This window comes from Ylistrum balloti, unplaced genomic scaffold, assembly GCF_031769215.1.
Source record: "Ylistrum balloti isolate Yb309-2 unplaced genomic scaffold, AGI_CSIRO_Ybal_v1 Utg369588, whole genome shotgun sequence".
In the NCBI taxonomy this organism is placed as follows: domain Eukaryota; kingdom Metazoa; phylum Mollusca; class Bivalvia; order Pectinida; family Pectinidae; genus Ylistrum; species Ylistrum balloti.
Window position 1 is genome coordinate 443,041 of NW_026781875.1, and position 17,458 is coordinate 460,498.

General features: G+C 35.6%; 1 protein-coding gene across 1 annotated transcript; it reads right to left on the reverse strand.

Annotated features, from left to right (window-relative positions):
* Window positions 1–1,578: 1,578 nt before the first annotated feature.
* Window positions 1,579–15,705, reverse strand: LOC132544515 (putative ammonium transporter 1). The gene is made up of 12 exons (XM_060208122.1): window positions 15,555–15,705; window positions 11,174–11,263; window positions 10,507–10,734; window positions 9,353–9,459; window positions 8,727–8,864; window positions 8,105–8,332; window positions 6,766–6,808; window positions 5,649–5,747; window positions 4,276–4,370; window positions 3,170–3,296; window positions 2,656–2,769; window positions 1,579–1,667 (listed from the first exon to the last, which is right to left on the reverse strand). Exons 1-12 carry the CDS (start codon window positions 15,703–15,705, stop codon window positions 1,579–1,581), a joined length of 1,509 nt encoding a protein of 502 aa, XP_060064105.1.
* Between the last annotated feature and the right edge of the window lie 1,753 nt (window positions 15,706–17,458).

The following is a 17,458-nucleotide window of genomic DNA, read 5'->3' on the forward strand; positions in this document are numbered from 1 at the left end:
GTGGTTAAATTGTTCTGTCGGTAGTTGGTATACATGTCGTGTGGTAAGATTGTCTGTCGGGAGTTGGTGTACATATCGTGTAGTAAGATTTTTCTGTCGGGAGTTGATATACTTGTCGTGTGGTAAGATTGTTCTATCGGGAGTTGGTATACATGTCGTGTGGTAAGATTGTCTGTCGGGAGTTGGTATACATGTCGTGTGGTAAGATTGTTCCGTCGGTAGTTGGTATACATGTCGTGCGGTAAGATTGTTCTGTCGGGAGTCGGTGTACATATAGTGTGGTTAAATTGTTCTGTCGGGAGTTGGTATACATGTTGTGTGGTTAAATTGTTCTGCAGGGAGTTGGTATACATGTCGTGTGGTAAGATTGTCTGTCGGGAATTGGTATACATGTCGTGTGGTAAGATTGTTCTGTCGGTAGTTGGTATACATGTCGTGTGGTAAGATTGTTCTGTCGGGAGTCGGTATACATGTTGTGTGGTTAAATTGTTCTGTAGGGAGTTGGTATACATGTCGTGTGGTAAGATTGTTCTGTCGGGAGTTGGTATACATGTTGTGTGGTTAAATTGTTCTGCAGGGAGTTGGTATACATGTCGTGTGGTAAGATTGTTCTGTCGGGAGTTGGTATACATGTCGTGTGGTAAGATTGTTCTGTCGGGAGTTGGTAGACATGTCGTGTGGTAAGATTGTTCTATCGAGAATTGGTAGACATGTCGTGTGGTAAGATTATTCTGTCGGGAGTTGGTATACATGTCGTGTGGTAAGATTGTTCTATCGGGAGTTGGTATACATGTCGTGTGGTGAGATTGTTCTGTCGGGAGTTGGTATACATGTCGTGTGGTAAGATTGTTCTGTCGGGAGTTGGTATACATGTTCTGCGGTAAAATATCTGAGGCAGTCGGTTCGACGCTCCCTTCCTGTGTTGGTCTTTGATTCTTTGTAATCAGAGAAAAAGACAGTACTGACGTAATTGTGTCCATTGATAAGGTACATTTGTGCCCACTATACTACGGAAGAGTGTTTCGGAAATATATCTGGTGCAGGATGAAGGTTTCTTTGTAACTCAGTTATCAGTTATGCGAGTCTGGTACACTTTTGATTTTGATTTTAATAAGTTCCAATCACTTTGACGAGTCCTAGAAGGACAAAACAGATGTATGAATCGATGAAGTTCATTCTCTGTCTAGCACTAATTCAGTGTTTCTGTTGCAAACACACAAAGGCATCATTCAATACAAATATAGAATTACATATCAAAAGCCATTGATTATTGATACAGTATTATTCAGCAGTTTTGTCCTTCTAGAACACCTCGCAGCAATGTCTTAGTAACGACACATCATTACGACATCGATTGACCGGAAGTACTAAGAGTAAAGGTCAACCAGACTGAGTTTCTACAATCAAACAATTAAAAATGTAAAACTGCTCTCTTTACTTAAAATAGAAGTGTTTCTATTTATAGACAATGTAAACTGTGTATCTATATAACAACACAAATATTTAAACAGGTATAGGAATTTAATGATAAATATTTACATGAGATAAGCACGGAAATAATGACAGATAATTGTGACGTCATATATGTGTCGTTGCGGTGACATCAGATACAAAGGATCCATTCGAGACATCCATGTTGTTTTCATTTGTTTTTCTGTTTCTTGTGTCTGTTTGGATAAAAAAGAAAAAAAAATATGTTAATATGAACCAAACAAAAATTGCTCCTTTCGGAATTTTTGGTCTGCCAAAATGTAGATAGCAACAAATTTGTGAAAACCGCGTTGGTGTGAAAACACAATAGATTAAAATCGTAAATTGTTAAATACTGTTTAAGAGTACAATATACAAAACTTTCATTAAGAAAAATAATTGAAAAACGTACATACTGAGATTTAAGTCATGTGAAGACACAAGCATTGTTAACTAAGAAAATGAAGTGTATATGTAAAAATGTAACGACTCCTTGAATAGAATAATTGCTTGATTGAATCGAGGTTTGTGTTAGAGATATGAAGGATTTTAAAGAGGATTTGATGAAGTATTCAATGGCTCTCATTTGGCGTTCATGGACATGTGAATGCCAACACTATAGGAGCAACTTCATTGAAGCATGTAATCTGTTGATGTTGAATTTGCATCTAATTAGTTCAATCCTTATATTTACCGTTTTCAATTCTCATTCTATCATAAGGGGAGACAATCTCAATTTGCCGAATTACTTGAAATATTCCTAGGTTGTTGGCAATTCATTAGCTGGTAATACACAGCTGACATTGGTAAGGTAACATCGTAGCAATGCTATGCGATGGCAAATATATATATATGTGAACATACTATTTATCAGTAAACGTATCTAACATCTATGTGCAGCAACGTACTATACTAGAATTCTCTATTAAAATGTTCTGTTTAGATTTGAAAAAAAAAATGATCAAATTGATAGAAGAATGTTTGAAGCCAGGCGGATGTTGACCGGAACTGGTTTATTGATCTTTAATCACACTACCCAACAGGACCGACCTGAGTGAGTTTGAATTATCCTAAACGGGGATAGATAGTACAACTTCTTAATGAGAACTATCTGTATGCTGATAATCTAATGTCGATAGAAGGGAGGTAACTCCTCTACATATTTCTAATTACATATTTGATTACCAGGATGTTCTTTCTGTGGAGGTTCCTGAACATCGTCTATTGTTTCCAATCCCCAGCTATCACCGTACGCCTCCGCCGGATAGGCACTCTGTCCGTGTTTTGGTATGTCAATACCTTGTCGACAAAGACATGCATATCAAACGAATAAAGCTACTTAGATCCGATCAACAGTTGAGGATAATATGAACTAATAAAAAAATATGTTTTGATTGGATCTGTCTTCATTTGGTATTTATATATGATATAAATGACATTGCCATGCAGGCAAGAACAGGTTGTGCACTAGCAATGTTGACGATTTACTATATAGCTTCCATGGTTACGTCATGCGGGGCAGGAGACAGATACCGTTTAAATAATAATGTAGATTTGTTGTTTGAATTATAGTTGTCTGTGATCAAACTCTCATATTTTTAAAAGTTTCGTTGTTTTTTGCTTTTTGTTTCAATAGATTATACTAAATAAAATCTTTAAAATATTCATATGTATATATATATATATCCTGATGTTTTACCCTTCACTTCGAATTCTAACGGGACACGTAGTATCTTCATGGCCTTCATACTGTAGAACATGACACCACAAACAACCCCAGTCCATGTCACTACAGCCAGAATCCCCACACACTGCCAAGCTAGAGACTGTAAAAATTACAACACTGGTTAGAATGTGGCATAAGTCACGTGATTAGAATAGCTCAAAAGTGTTGTCAGTTTACGAGAGACTGATTTACACGAAATTGAATAAATTGTATATATGACTAATCCACCCAGCTAGATTTCATAAAATGATTAAGCTTTAAGTAAATATGGTTATTTTCATTTAATTATGTCGTCATGTCCTGGCTTATGCTGAACTCTTTTTCAGATAACACAATGAAAGCTTAGTAATCCATATGGAAAAGTTCAGCGCGACAAAACAAATGTTAAATTTACAAAGTCTACAACAAATGATCCTTTCTCGTTTGAGACAAACTTGCATCAACAGGACAAGAAACTACTAACATATGAATCATAGCATAAACTCAAATTAAATAAAACTAAGGCAAAATGTGGAAAAAAAACAGAATATTAAACGGATAATCTTGAAAACTGTACAAGAAGAATAAGACCGGGGCCCGTATTCATGAAACCGTTCTCATGCTCAAGCATGAATTTTATGCTGAAGCCTTATGTCTTGTTTAAGTTAAAAATTAATAAATAAGGCTGATTTTGCCTAAGATTTAAAACAATTTTGAAAGGACTTCAAGTCAAGGCTATATTCAATGTTTATATTTGACATTTGTATTATTTTATATGATTTAGGAGAATGATAAAAAAAAGTCTGCTTGAGCACAAAATCTATGCTTGAGCATGAGAATGGTGTCATGAATACGGGCCCAGGTGTTCCCAAAAATAAGCATCTTCTACTTCATCTACGACACCCGTCATATAAATCTTGGTCACACATCCTCTTGTCGGGTCGGCTTGGGGCTTACCGGCAGATGGCGCAAACAGAGCAGTGGATGATGAAGTCGAGTTTCCGTAGTATACACCCTGGATTTGAAAGCATTTGACCATATACAATTCAGATGTAGCTGTTAAAATACAAACATTGTTTTGTGTTGAACGCGACACTTACCAAACCAGACTCAATATTCCAGTGGAGAATAATCCCGACCTTCTCCTGAAAAAGTGTCACACACACAACTCCTGCAAAACCACCTCCGAAATGAACTGAATAGAAAAAAAACTACATCAAAGCTACTGAACTGGACAGTCGACTGACAAGAAAACTACCCAACGTATTGGTTACTAAATCATTTACATCAGAACATATATAAAGAATGACGTCTTAAAGGACCCGTTTCTTGTCGTATACAACGTCCCATTACCAGGAACGGTCATAGAAGGTTTTCCTAAAATTTAGTTAAACAAAGACATCATTATAGTTTCGGAACTAGAAATAAAATTTCGATAGTCATGATTTCAAAAATACCCAGTCTAAAACTGAAAAATAAATCGGTATTTAAAATGTAAGTGTCTTCAATGATAGGTAATATCACCAATAAATCTATATTTATCCATGCTCAACAGGTGTTGTAAGAATGAGATCGTGTTTTGATCGACAATTTTGGGGATTTTCCTTTGTCACCTCCAGATTTCAAACTAGTTCAGGCTTTTAGCATCACTAATGGGTACATGAAGAGTAAAAACTGCGCAAATTTAAGAACGACTTCAATCTACTGACAGCGGTTGACCTGACGTGTGAAATTCTTGTTTTACCCGAAGCATATATCTGTGATTGTATGATATAAACATCAACTCACCAAACACTTACCTGGTATAAACCTATTAACCCTTGTCACAATCTGCAGTATATGTATTAAACGTGCCAGACACAACGGTAACCTTAGGGAAACAAGCTTGTCGTTGTTACATTGCCAAATTGAGAGGAGGCTAAGCTAGTGTCCAGCTGAGATAAAGTTACCAGATACAAAGCTAAACTAGAGTCAAGGTAAGATAAAGTTAAAGGACATAGCATTAAGCCAGAGTCCCGGTGAGATAAAGTTACGAGACACATCGCTTACCTTAAGTAGACCTACCCGCCCATGTTTATCACCAAGCTGAGATAAAGTTAAAGGACATAGCTCTAAGCTAGTGTAGGTGAGATAAAGTTACGAGACACATCGCTTACCTTAAGTAGACCTACCCGCCCATGTTTATCACCAAGCTGAGATAAAGTTAAAGGACATAGCTCTAAGCTAGTGTAGGTGAGATGAAGTTACGCGACACATCGCTTACCTTAAGTAAACCTACCTGTCCATGTTTATCACCAAGCTGAGATAAAGTTAAAGGACATAGCTCTAAGCTAGTGTATGTTTACGCGACACATCACCAAGCCATGTTTATCACCAAGCCGAGATAAAGTTAAAGGGCATAGCTCTAAGCTAGTGTAGGTGAGATAAAGTTACGAGACACATCGCTTACCTTAAGTATTGAGAGCGTCATTACCTGCTACAGCGTCCAATGGGTCATCGACTCGACACTTGTAGAGGACGAACCAGCTGACAAAGATATATGTCACCCCACCTACTGCTCCTATAATCACAGCTGTGAACAAAATCATCACTACATTCTTATATACTTCAGATCTCTGAATACAGACCAGTTTCACTAGAACTTGATGTATAATTAATAATCACGGAGAATCTTTCATCTACGTGTTTTACGCGTTATCATATTTGTACACAAATACCTTTCCTTAAATATAGTTTCTTTCTTGCGACGGAGACAGATTGCCTATATCGTATTCATGGCTTTATTACATACAGTCGTAAAAAATAACAAAATCGTCCATTATTTCTGCCAATATACATAGGTAACACAGCGACACTATGTAAAGCTATGTGCGTAGATTCTTAAGACATTATGGAAAAAGAACTTACACACGCCCCCCCTCATCTCTAATGTCCCGTTTGACACGGAGAGAAAACGATAACCTCGACATCCACTGACATATTATACCTCTTACTTTAAGAGTGTATGACTCCCCCTCCCTACATATACACTAATAATCAAAATAAGTTTCGAGTGAATGAGCCCCTGAAACATCAATACTAGTTCAGAGTGGATGTCTCCCAATTAAAAAAAATACTTATTCAAACTGTATGACCTGCTATTAATCAATACTTATTTAGAGAGTATGACCCCCTTCTTCCAATTAAATTAATATTAGTTTAGAGTGTATGACTCCCTATTAAATAATTATCAGATTAGAGTCTATGATCCCCTATAAATCAATATTCATTCAGTGTGTATACCCCCCCCCCCGATTAAATCATTACTAGTTTAGAGTGTATTTATAGGATTGTTTTGTTACTTTCTATATAACAAGATGGTAATATGATGTCATTATTGTGACGCCGCAGATGATATAAATTTTACATATTAATGACTAGGATTTCAAGCAGTTACATGTCAGTCATTGACAGTTGACAATGTCTCTATATGAAATATACCAACGAGGTTAAAAGATAGTACGTCGGAAGATAATGTCGAAATTATCATATAAGATTATTACATATATACGTATTACATATTGCCATTGTAACTCTACTTAAAGCCTTACCTATGTATGTAGGTACACTGTCCACGCAACCACAAATAGCGCACTGTAAAAAAACAATCACATACAACTTCTATAGTTATCGACCAGTTACAGAATATTTGAAAGCAGACAACAATAAACCAACTATCGATCAATTGTACATCAATAACGCTGTATTCTATAAATATTCAAACATCGAATATAAGAAAATAATAAACCAATCAGGTGAGAAAATAACATAAACATTAACAAACGGACAGATCACATAACCACAGATTAATTAACATTTTGAACCAATAGCATAGCAGTTTACATCAACATTGACGCAATCACATGACAGGTTACATCAGCAAATAACCAATCAAACGTTATTACACCATATCATGATGGACCTATCCCAGAGCGGGTTACAGTGGCTTAGTTCAATCTCAGATTTCGGGATAATTTACGTGTTCTGATTTTGTTTTTTTTTGTTATCTACGATTAAGTCTGAGTGAAATATTCTTTAGAACGTGCATAAAGACAAACACGCCATGTCCAAACAAAGTTTCCACCTGGCTGTTCATTTGGGAGTGAATATATATAATTCCTATCATTTGATATCCAGGGCTCAAATAGTGATACGATAAACATGTCTTTATGTGGATTGTACAAAAGACAAAAGACAGAAGATAAACACTTTTGTACAAAATTTTACAATAACATACAGCGGAGCCAAATAATGCATTAAACTGCATTATACAAGTGCTACTTTCTTGGAAATGTCAGCCATTTTTTCTAAACTTGGCGGCGTCTGAGGAAACATCAGACATCTCAATGCACTTTTTGGATCAATAAGGAAACAAATGCTTTGGAAAGTTTCCAGTCCCCGTCTTCTCCTATTATACTACTATTAAACAGGCTAATCTCAATTCATCCCGGAAATGTTGCTTTGCTTTGCGCTTTATGATAAGGTAACACATTTCAACAAAATAATAAATGGTCGAAAACAATGATAAAATCTAGAGGTAGGTGTTCGCTAAACTTTGTAATTTAAAACGTTCGTTAAATTCATATGTCTCATAATTTCATAAGAACATCAAATATTCTGGACCGTACCACTGTTCTAATGAATTAAACGTGGCATACTAGTAGCTAACATGCCTATAATTAAATTTATAACTAAATTCGAGATGCAGTTGGATCTTACAGGTATGAGAACATTAGTTTACATATGTAAATAGAATAGAGTAGTATCAGTTATGGAACTCTTAGTTTTTGCGGAAAAATAATTATGAGTACATGTTTATTATTCAAAATTATTTTTCATCAAAGCAACTAAATACAGAAAACAACAGTAAACAGACCAAGGAACACTCACCATAGCGCATAGTGATCCGTTTAGTGTTGTACTAAAATTCCACTTGGAGTCTCCTTTGATATATTGAATCACCATGGCGACAAGACCCCCAGCAGAGCCGGACATGATGGTGTTGACCACAATCTTTGAGATAAGTTCTCCTTGACCTTCTCCGGACAGTGATCCCGCGGCCGAGACATTAAAGGCGAGGAACCCAAACAACAGGATAAATCCACCAAGGGCAGCCAACTGTAAGAACAGAGTTGGAATTATCACCAAGGGCAGACAATTCTAAACAGAGTTTGATTTATTATCCTAGAAAGAAAACTAAGACCAAATTTTGAAGTTATCAAGAAGTTCAGACAAACCTACCAAATCTTGTCAGAATTGTCATCAGTGAGAATGTAGCTGACGATTGTGAGAGTATTTTTAAACTATATTCCAGGACCAGGAAGTTAACAAATTTCACAGGTATTTCATATAGCAGTTTGATATACGAGTAATGAATGGATAGATCTGCCAACATTCCGAACAAAAGTACGGCGAGAAAAATCAATGAAATTCTCATATCATTTTATTTTAACATGTTTTACGTCCACTATTTTGACCTTTCGGTCTTTCAGCGGACGAGCATATCTCATACCAGGATTGAATGTCCTTTTATATCACGTGGTTCACCAGTGACGTCATCATACCGTCCTATTCTTGGACCAAGTGCCTTAGCTCCGATAAATGCTGAGAGGCCGGCTAACATGTGAACTATACCACTGCCAGAGAAGTCCTGGAGAAGAGCGAAGAAAAAACAACCACAGAATGCTGCAAACATGTCAACAAAACCATATTTTTAAACTTTACACAGAGGAAGGACGTTTTAATTTTTTCCATGAGACACGTTTTTATGACACACATATCCATTACTCAAAACAAGAAATATGATTCATATTGAAAACAATATCAACTGGTTCTGCTCTCGCTAATTATAATTGATTTACCGGTTTGAGAAACGTTTGGATTCACAAGAATTGTCTTAAATAGATTTAAGCGTACAAGCTGACGACACAATTTTAGCATTGTTATACTATAAGATATACCGTTACACCACATCAATCAGTAATTATATTATGTATGTACAAATGTTGATAGTAACTGTTTACGAGTAACGGAAAGTTGACCATGCTTAATTCATTTTGATTAAGCTGTATCGAATTATGCTTTTTCAATGAAAGGTTTTATTCGTCTGTGTTAGTTCATACACTTGTTTATACTAACCCTGTAGAATATGGTCAGTGTTTCTCCATTATGGTCGTACGTGAAGCCCTGAGCGAGCCAACCCTCTGGTGTCCAGGCCCAATGAACCAATACAGGATAGACAAAACCTGGACGCGTGAAGTCTTTTCGTAAATACACATATCTTAATCGTTGAGTAAAAGACTGAACATAATTACAGCTTTAGGCGACTGTTGTCTTTGAATCACTTGATATTCTAACCTAGCTTTATACATCATCACGTTATCAAAACGAGAAGTTATAGCTAGTTTATTTTAGGTAACGGATAGTTTCATTTAACATGTACATAAAAACATTATTTTTGTGAAATATCTACATTATATTATTATTATTATATTATACTGAAGCGTAAAACAAACCCCATCCTAATCGAAGAAGCAATATGTTTTGTCTGACGGACAAAGTCGTAAAACAGGGTTTCAAAAGTTGCAGGCGGAAGAAGAAGGGAAGTTTCACGGTCGTCATAGTGTGTCTTTGTGCGATATTAAACTGGAAGTGTTTGATGCTCGTTAGTTTGCATGTTTAATTCATTGTTGTAACCTTGTTGTCATTTGAGAACGTGACATTACTTATTGGATTAACCGAAGTTTACATGGTGGACTTCGTCGATGAAGAAAACGCTTACCCTTCCGGACCATCTGGTCTTATTCTCCTTGTACTTTTCCAGGAGTCTCCATAAAAATATTTCTTTTGTTCATATTTTGCCCACGTTTTATTGGATTTGAGTTTAAATTAAAGTTATGTTGTCATGTTGGCATTTTCCTGTTGTTTGTTCTACATTTAAAAACACTACATCTACACAATTACACTATTTACAATCAAAGCCTTGACATTGTCGAACTCATCTGATATCGTATGGAAGGAATGCCTTCATACTAACTCATGTTGTGTTCACAAGAAAATGAAATGATGACAGACGTGGACAAACGAGGAATGGTTACAGGATTTCACAATGACTTACGGTGAACTTGAATGCCGTCTATTCTGAATATTAAATCTTCCAAAAAGGTTGAATGGTGTAGTGATATACTGATCGTTATTGAAGATCTCTGTAAAGTTGTTCCCAAGTAAGCCTGACTCCTGACGATAATACCATCGCTATTATCATAGTTCTTATAACGTATGTTAACTTTTACCTGTTATAATAGAGCTGTAGATGAGATAGGCGATGAAGTCACATCTCTCAGCCACGGCACCAGAAACGATTGTCGCTGCAGTCGCGGCAAAGACGTAATGGAAGAACCAAAGGGAGTAAGACTCTGGCTTTAAATCGTGGTGTGCGAAGTAGGTGTGTCCTATAAAGGTGTTTCCCTCTCCGAGAGCAAAGGCGTAACCAACCAACCAATAAGCGAAACCTGCTATGACTGAAAAAAATGAACATATCAACATCATTTCCAGGTTCAGTATCGTACAATATAGCCACATATAGATAACCGAGACTAATGTATGTGGATTTCAGCGCTTTCTTAACATTTGTGTTGACATATGATCTCGCTAACTGAAGTTATTGAATTGCGTTTATTTAATTTCTCTTTGTCATGTTTCGCATGCTCAAATCCATAATTACACTAATTTGTTGAAAGATGATGATTCGCTAATGTCCATTGGTGCTAAAATAAGTATAGTGACAATAAACAAACCCTGTCAGATGAAGGTTTTATTTGATACTTAAATGACCGGTTGATGGTCTCTGACGAATATGTGAATGTTAAAGTTTCTGATTTATTGTAAAATTGCTTTCAAAAGAGAAATGAAGTTCGCGGTACTACGGATTACTTACAAGCGTCTTGATGAAGTACTTACAAGAGTCGAGCAGATTCTTGATGAGTATATTGGTAGCGTTCTTGCTTCTTACACAGCCGGCTTCCAACATGGCGAACCCTCCCTGCATCACTGAACCGGAAACAAAACCTCTTGAAACGGGGCAACAAGCATAAACACCATTACATAATTAACTAAGCAAACATTTCGTTTCATACTCGTTTGATAAACGCAGCCGTATAAATTGAACAAATGCAGTATTACACCAACTCACAACTAAGGAGTTTATCTAACTGTGATGCAACGATGAACATGTTTTCCATATTTCAGAACACTTCCTCCAAGTCGTTATTGTCAATATGAGAGAAATTCTTCTTATTATTTTTTTTTATTCTTTTTATGACGTTTCAATGGCAACACGACTGCCTTGATCAGACAAATGACCTGCGTGAAGCGTACTGCTATTGATGTACGTATTGTGCTGGCTGTAATAACATGTTTAACAACTATCTACATGAATGCCGATAAAAATATTATCTTAAAATTCATTTACTATTTCTTTTTAAATGTACCTTTTCCGATCAAACTCATCGTTTGTTTTTGACTTGAGTTCTATCGATCCGCACAGATCATCAAAAGACGGTGCCCAATTGGATGGGTTTATCTTAAAGTCACGTTGACCTAGTCTTAATTAAATCCATATAAGGGAGTCATATTAGTCCGACATGTATCCGAATTCTTTATCACGATATCGGATCAGTCATGCTTCACTGAACATCTCACAAGTGTTCGGCCTCAAGCAGAAAATATTTAACTACAAAAGTATTGACCTTGTTAAGATTAATGAGGTTTGACCTAACAAAGGGGATATTACCAGAGGCCAGCATAAAAATATGTTCATTCCCAGTTTAGACTAACCATTTGCGATTTGCAATTTGCTTCATAGAGATTCCTTTTTACTGTATTCAATCATCAATTCGCAATAATAAACTCTCATTCATGAATTCACAAACAAAAAAAATTGTCGTGACCTCTTGACTTATCACAAAAGAGGATTTCTCCGTCATATAGCAAAACATTACTCTTTTTGTAATGGCCTTTCGTGTGAAGCATTACTCTTAACCAGGAAAAAGCACGTGACAAATTGTTTTCGCAGAGGCAAAATATCATCACTTAAAAGTATGTCATACTTACCGACCGGTAAACGAACTTTTTTTCTCTTTTGATCAATCTATATCGTGTAAGTGATTTTGTAGCTTGTCAGTCCGATATTATTACAAAGGCAATATTCAATCTGAATATTGAGAATGTAACTATGGAGAAAAAAACGTTTTTGGAACATCCATCCAGAATACTTCGACTAATAACGATATAGTTTGACAGTAGTAATAATTCATGACATGATAACGAATCATGTACAAGTAGAAACCAGTAACACAGATGGGCATGAAAACCTTGTGAGGTGCATCCTGACAATGGAACGAGTTGATGAGCTGATCACCTTATTTCCAGTTATATCTTCAGCATCCTACCAAAGCAAAATCTAGATCCAATGGTCAGTATTTTGCTGTCCATAAGTAGGTTTGTATTGGACGTATGAAAATGTATGTAGATTGTGTGGGCGTCTGATAGAGGCTGCTATTCTACTTGTCTCTGTGCGACGCACAACCTAATCAGAATGTAAGCGTGCCATACTTGTTTTTGTTTCTGCAATAATCATTGGAAGGTCGGCCTAATACACAGATTCCTGCTTGGATCTCTACCAAGAATTGTTGAAACATTATTTCTGCTCATTTTCCTACGGACGCGACAAAGGATTCGTTTTCTTTTCCAACCTCTTTGTGATAAGAAGGAGACTAGTCTGTCAGTCATCCACATTGAGATCTTTGCTGGAGGCAGTGTAAACTGTGCAACATACCTTACTTATCTCACTTGGATTTATCAAGATTTACATGACATGTGACGTCATTGAAGCAGAAGAACCCCTATCGTCAGGAAAACAAAATCGTAATTTGTACTTTTTAGGAGTCTCTTTGTAAATCTTTCTTTTATTTACATATTTGAGCTTGAATTTCAATTACATTAGTATTTTCCTTTTATTATCTTTGTTTTTTTCATTATTTTTGTTTTGTTTTCTTTATTTGTATTTGTATTTTAGGTTTTTTTTGGGGTTTTTTGTTATTTGTTGTTTGTTCGTTTGTTTTTTTATCCATAGTAATTACCATTAAATACTTTTATATTATGATATATCCAACACTGTTGAAATAAGAGATATTCTTTTAATGGTACAACATTAGGACAAGAGACATAGATGGGATCTTATGTATAACGACACGTTTTAAATCTTGTGATTATTGTTATTGATCAGAAGATATTATTGATATCTTTTTAGCATTAATCCAATTATCAATAAGCGTCATATTTATGTATATGTATAGCTATAACTGATTCGAAAGTATATGATGTCTGACAGAAGTCCACCACTAATGTTCCTTACATCATTGATAAATTCAGAAAGCCAAATCACATGTTAATAATATCAACATTATTGAATTTTATTGGATAAACATATGCGTCACCTGTCAGTCCTTGTTAACAAGTGGTTAGTGAAAATTGAACTTTAAAATATCAATCTAACCCTTTCAAATGATAAAGAATTATGCCGATTCATATTTTTTTAATATTTGTTTTTACTTATCACTTGTTAAGTTTAACCTTTAAGTAACAACAAGTCATATTGGCAGATTGATGTTGCGTGACGAATATAATGTAGCTAAACTATCAGTATCATGCATAGTTCTAGAATCGACTAGGTATGTCCATTCTGATTAATTGCGACTGATATTATTGGCAAAATTCTATCTCCTTGTGTGACGGTGGTACTGCTGTTGTGTACGCTTTCTAATGTAACACTACTTACAATATGGACCTGGACTAAGAATTTTACGGAGGGTAACGTCGGTGAATCAGAGGACGCTTATCCTTACTTTACACCTGATCTCAATATTGTCCATATTCAGGAGTCTCGAGGCCTGTAGATATTTCTTTTCTTTATATTTGACGTCGTTTCCTCGAATGCGAATTTGAACTCATGTCCTGTTGACATGTCAGTATTTTTTATTCGTCGTTTTGTAAGACCAAAATCATTTTTTTAAAAGTAGTTGTATTTGGAAAAATCATTTTGTTTCGCTGTGTAGGAAGGAACATGGAAAGCCCGTTGAAATCTTGATTCAGTCTGAACTATACAGTCATGTGTCGTTACGTTGATATCCCATTGACCATTATCCACACATCAGTAGGAGTTAACCATGGCTCCAGGGTATTGATAATCCTGTGATTTACTGTCAGGATATGTATCTACGCTTTACAAATACAGCTTGATCAAAACACAAGCGATTTTGTTTACATTTAATTTAAGGTAAAATTGAAGATATCGCTGACCGCATAGTGTTCTCGTGATTTGACATGAAAAAGCCTGACACAATTAAACAGTAGTTAAATCTGTCTTTGGGGGCATTGACACAAGGCATCGGATGTATTAAGATATACTCTTTCTTTCTAATAATATTGAATGTACGTATTGTACACAGTAGATTTAAGATTGTTCGACTAACAGGACTACGTCGTAAAACGTTGGTCAAGGTCATAGTTTTCTCTTACTCAGTTATGAAGCTGACGAACAGGGACGAATTTAAATGATTATCTATGACGTCATAGTGAACAAACGTTGGCAATTCTCCGTTGCACGCTTATATCAATTTTCTATATATATGACAACAGTACACATTCTAGTGTCAACGATAAAAAAAAACCATGTTAAGGTCTCTAATGAGATCCCTTCGTCGTGACATCGCCTTAGGGCATATATGTATGTATATATTTATATACCACAGTGTATACATACATATAGCTATACCTACGTTAAACACAATTAAGATATCTGTCGTCGTTTTATCTACATTCGCTTTGGGAATCCTCACGAAAGATTGTAAATACTTAACGTTATCATTGTCTACGTGATTTGTACACGAACATGTTCCAGATATACACCAAACGAGAAGAAACCTATTCAAACTCTTTTTGTTTAAACTCATCATTTATTTAGATTTTATCCTAACAAAGGTTATACCTAAAGGAATCGTTTAAATTGATTAAAAACTTCAGGATAAAATGATGGATTTCTTTAGAATATTTTGGCTTCGTTCCTCATCAAGACTCGAGTATTTATCAGAGTGAGTAAATTCAATCAGGATAAGATGTTTGTATTATGATTATTAATTATAATTATTATTAAGAATCGAACTGAAATGCAATATAAATGTCTATTGAAAAGGTTAAAAATTACTTAAATCGTTGATTAGGATAGGTGGAATGTCGTTTTTATGGTTATAAAAATACAACAACATTAATGACAAATACTCACAGAAAATCATGATGGCGAGGCTGATTCTAAAGAAATGATCAATGTTGGCGTTTGTGTATTCCTTCCAGTGAACAAGACTCGCCTGAACATTTTGTAACTCGGCGATTTTCACGAGTAAGTCCGTCGTGTTAATTTCAGATAAATTCGACATCTTCTATAAATTATAGAACCTCTTCCAATATATATGTTCCAGGAACGTTTTAGATAAGTGCAAGGTCTTGGCTGCTGGATAGATGCTGGATTCGAACAGGTGACTGTTCATATAAAAAGAATATAGTCATATTCCTTATAGTGCAAGGAAGAGACATGAAAAGGATTTCTCTGATTCGTCAATGTCGGTCACAGTCCATTGGTGTTTTTGTTAGTTCTACAGTACTGTATGTGTGGTGGTGTAATGGTCAGTTCAGGACATCAGGTGTAGTAGTTTAGGCTTCAGACAAATCATCATAATTTACAAAAATGACTGATATATATAAAGTTTCGAAAGAAGGATACAAATTATGAAACGACTCGGTTAGGCTATGTATGAAGTCAGACGTTTTGTATAAATACGTGTGTGAACACAAGTGAATGTTCCAGTGTGTGAATGAATGTGATGTGTGTATATCTGTTTATATTAATGCGTGTGTGAACACAAGTGAATGTTCCAGTGTGTGAATGAATGTGATGTCTATAAATCTGTTTATATTAATACGTGTGTGAACACAAGTGAATGTTCCAGTGTGTGAATGAATGTGATGTCTATAAATCTGTTTATATTAATACGTGTGTGAACACAAGTGAATGTTCCAGTGTGTGAATGAATGTGATGTCTATAAATCTGTTTATATTAATACGTGTGTGAACACAAGTGAATGTTCCAGTGTGTGAATGAATGTGATGTCTATAAATCTGTTTATATTAATACATGTGTGAATACAAGTGAATGTTCCAGTGTGTGAATGAATGTGATGTCTATAAATCTGTTTATATTAATACGTGTGTGAACACAAGTGAATGTTCCAGTGTGTGAATGAATGTGATGTGTGTATATCTGTTTATATTAATACATGTGTGAATACAAGTGAATGTTCCAGTTGATGTGTGCGAATGTATGATTAATATCTATATTGTATGTGAATCGAAACATAAGAGAACAGATATTCTTGTTTTAGATACATTCTTGGATAAGATACACGCAGTGTTTGTACCTGTTGCTTCCGCTGAATGATCACACAGGGCAACTAAATGTTTGTACCTTCTCTTTCCTGTCTATACATTTTTGTCTAATGCTTCTTTCGTTACTTCCTCATTTTCGACCATGTGAAGATAGCTTGTTTTCCTGAAGGGTCATAAGAGAGTGAATTTAGCAACCAATTCCTGATTAACCCTCGATATATAGGTAGTGTATAGACTGGTCATGATCTACCCGTTGCTAGTGCGACAGTACCCGTCCGTGTAGTAGCACTTCATAATGAGGTGTGTTGGTACGGCTTTTCGGAAGTACCCTTCAGTGTAGTAGCACTTCATAATGAGGTGTGTTGGTACGGGTTTTTGGAAGTACCCTTCAGTGTAGTAGCACTTCCGTATGGTAAGACTATAATTATGCTTCAGGTACGCTTTATCACAATAATAATTTCACAAACATGTACACAACACATGCACTTACATTCGTACTTTGGCAGCCCTGAAGTGACCATTGCTCTTCAGATGACGATAAAAAAGTCAAAGAGTTTTTTTACTACAGTTTCTCAGGTTTCTTTGATAAGCGGTTTAAACCACACATCAGCCTCTCCAGAGTGTAAACAAAAAAATGCAACACCGATTTTCGTATGAGACTCTTTTTCCATCTAAGTTATACAATTCATTTTTACATTAATCAGCTTATCTTTATAACTCTTGTTGACGGGAATGGAAGCGTACGT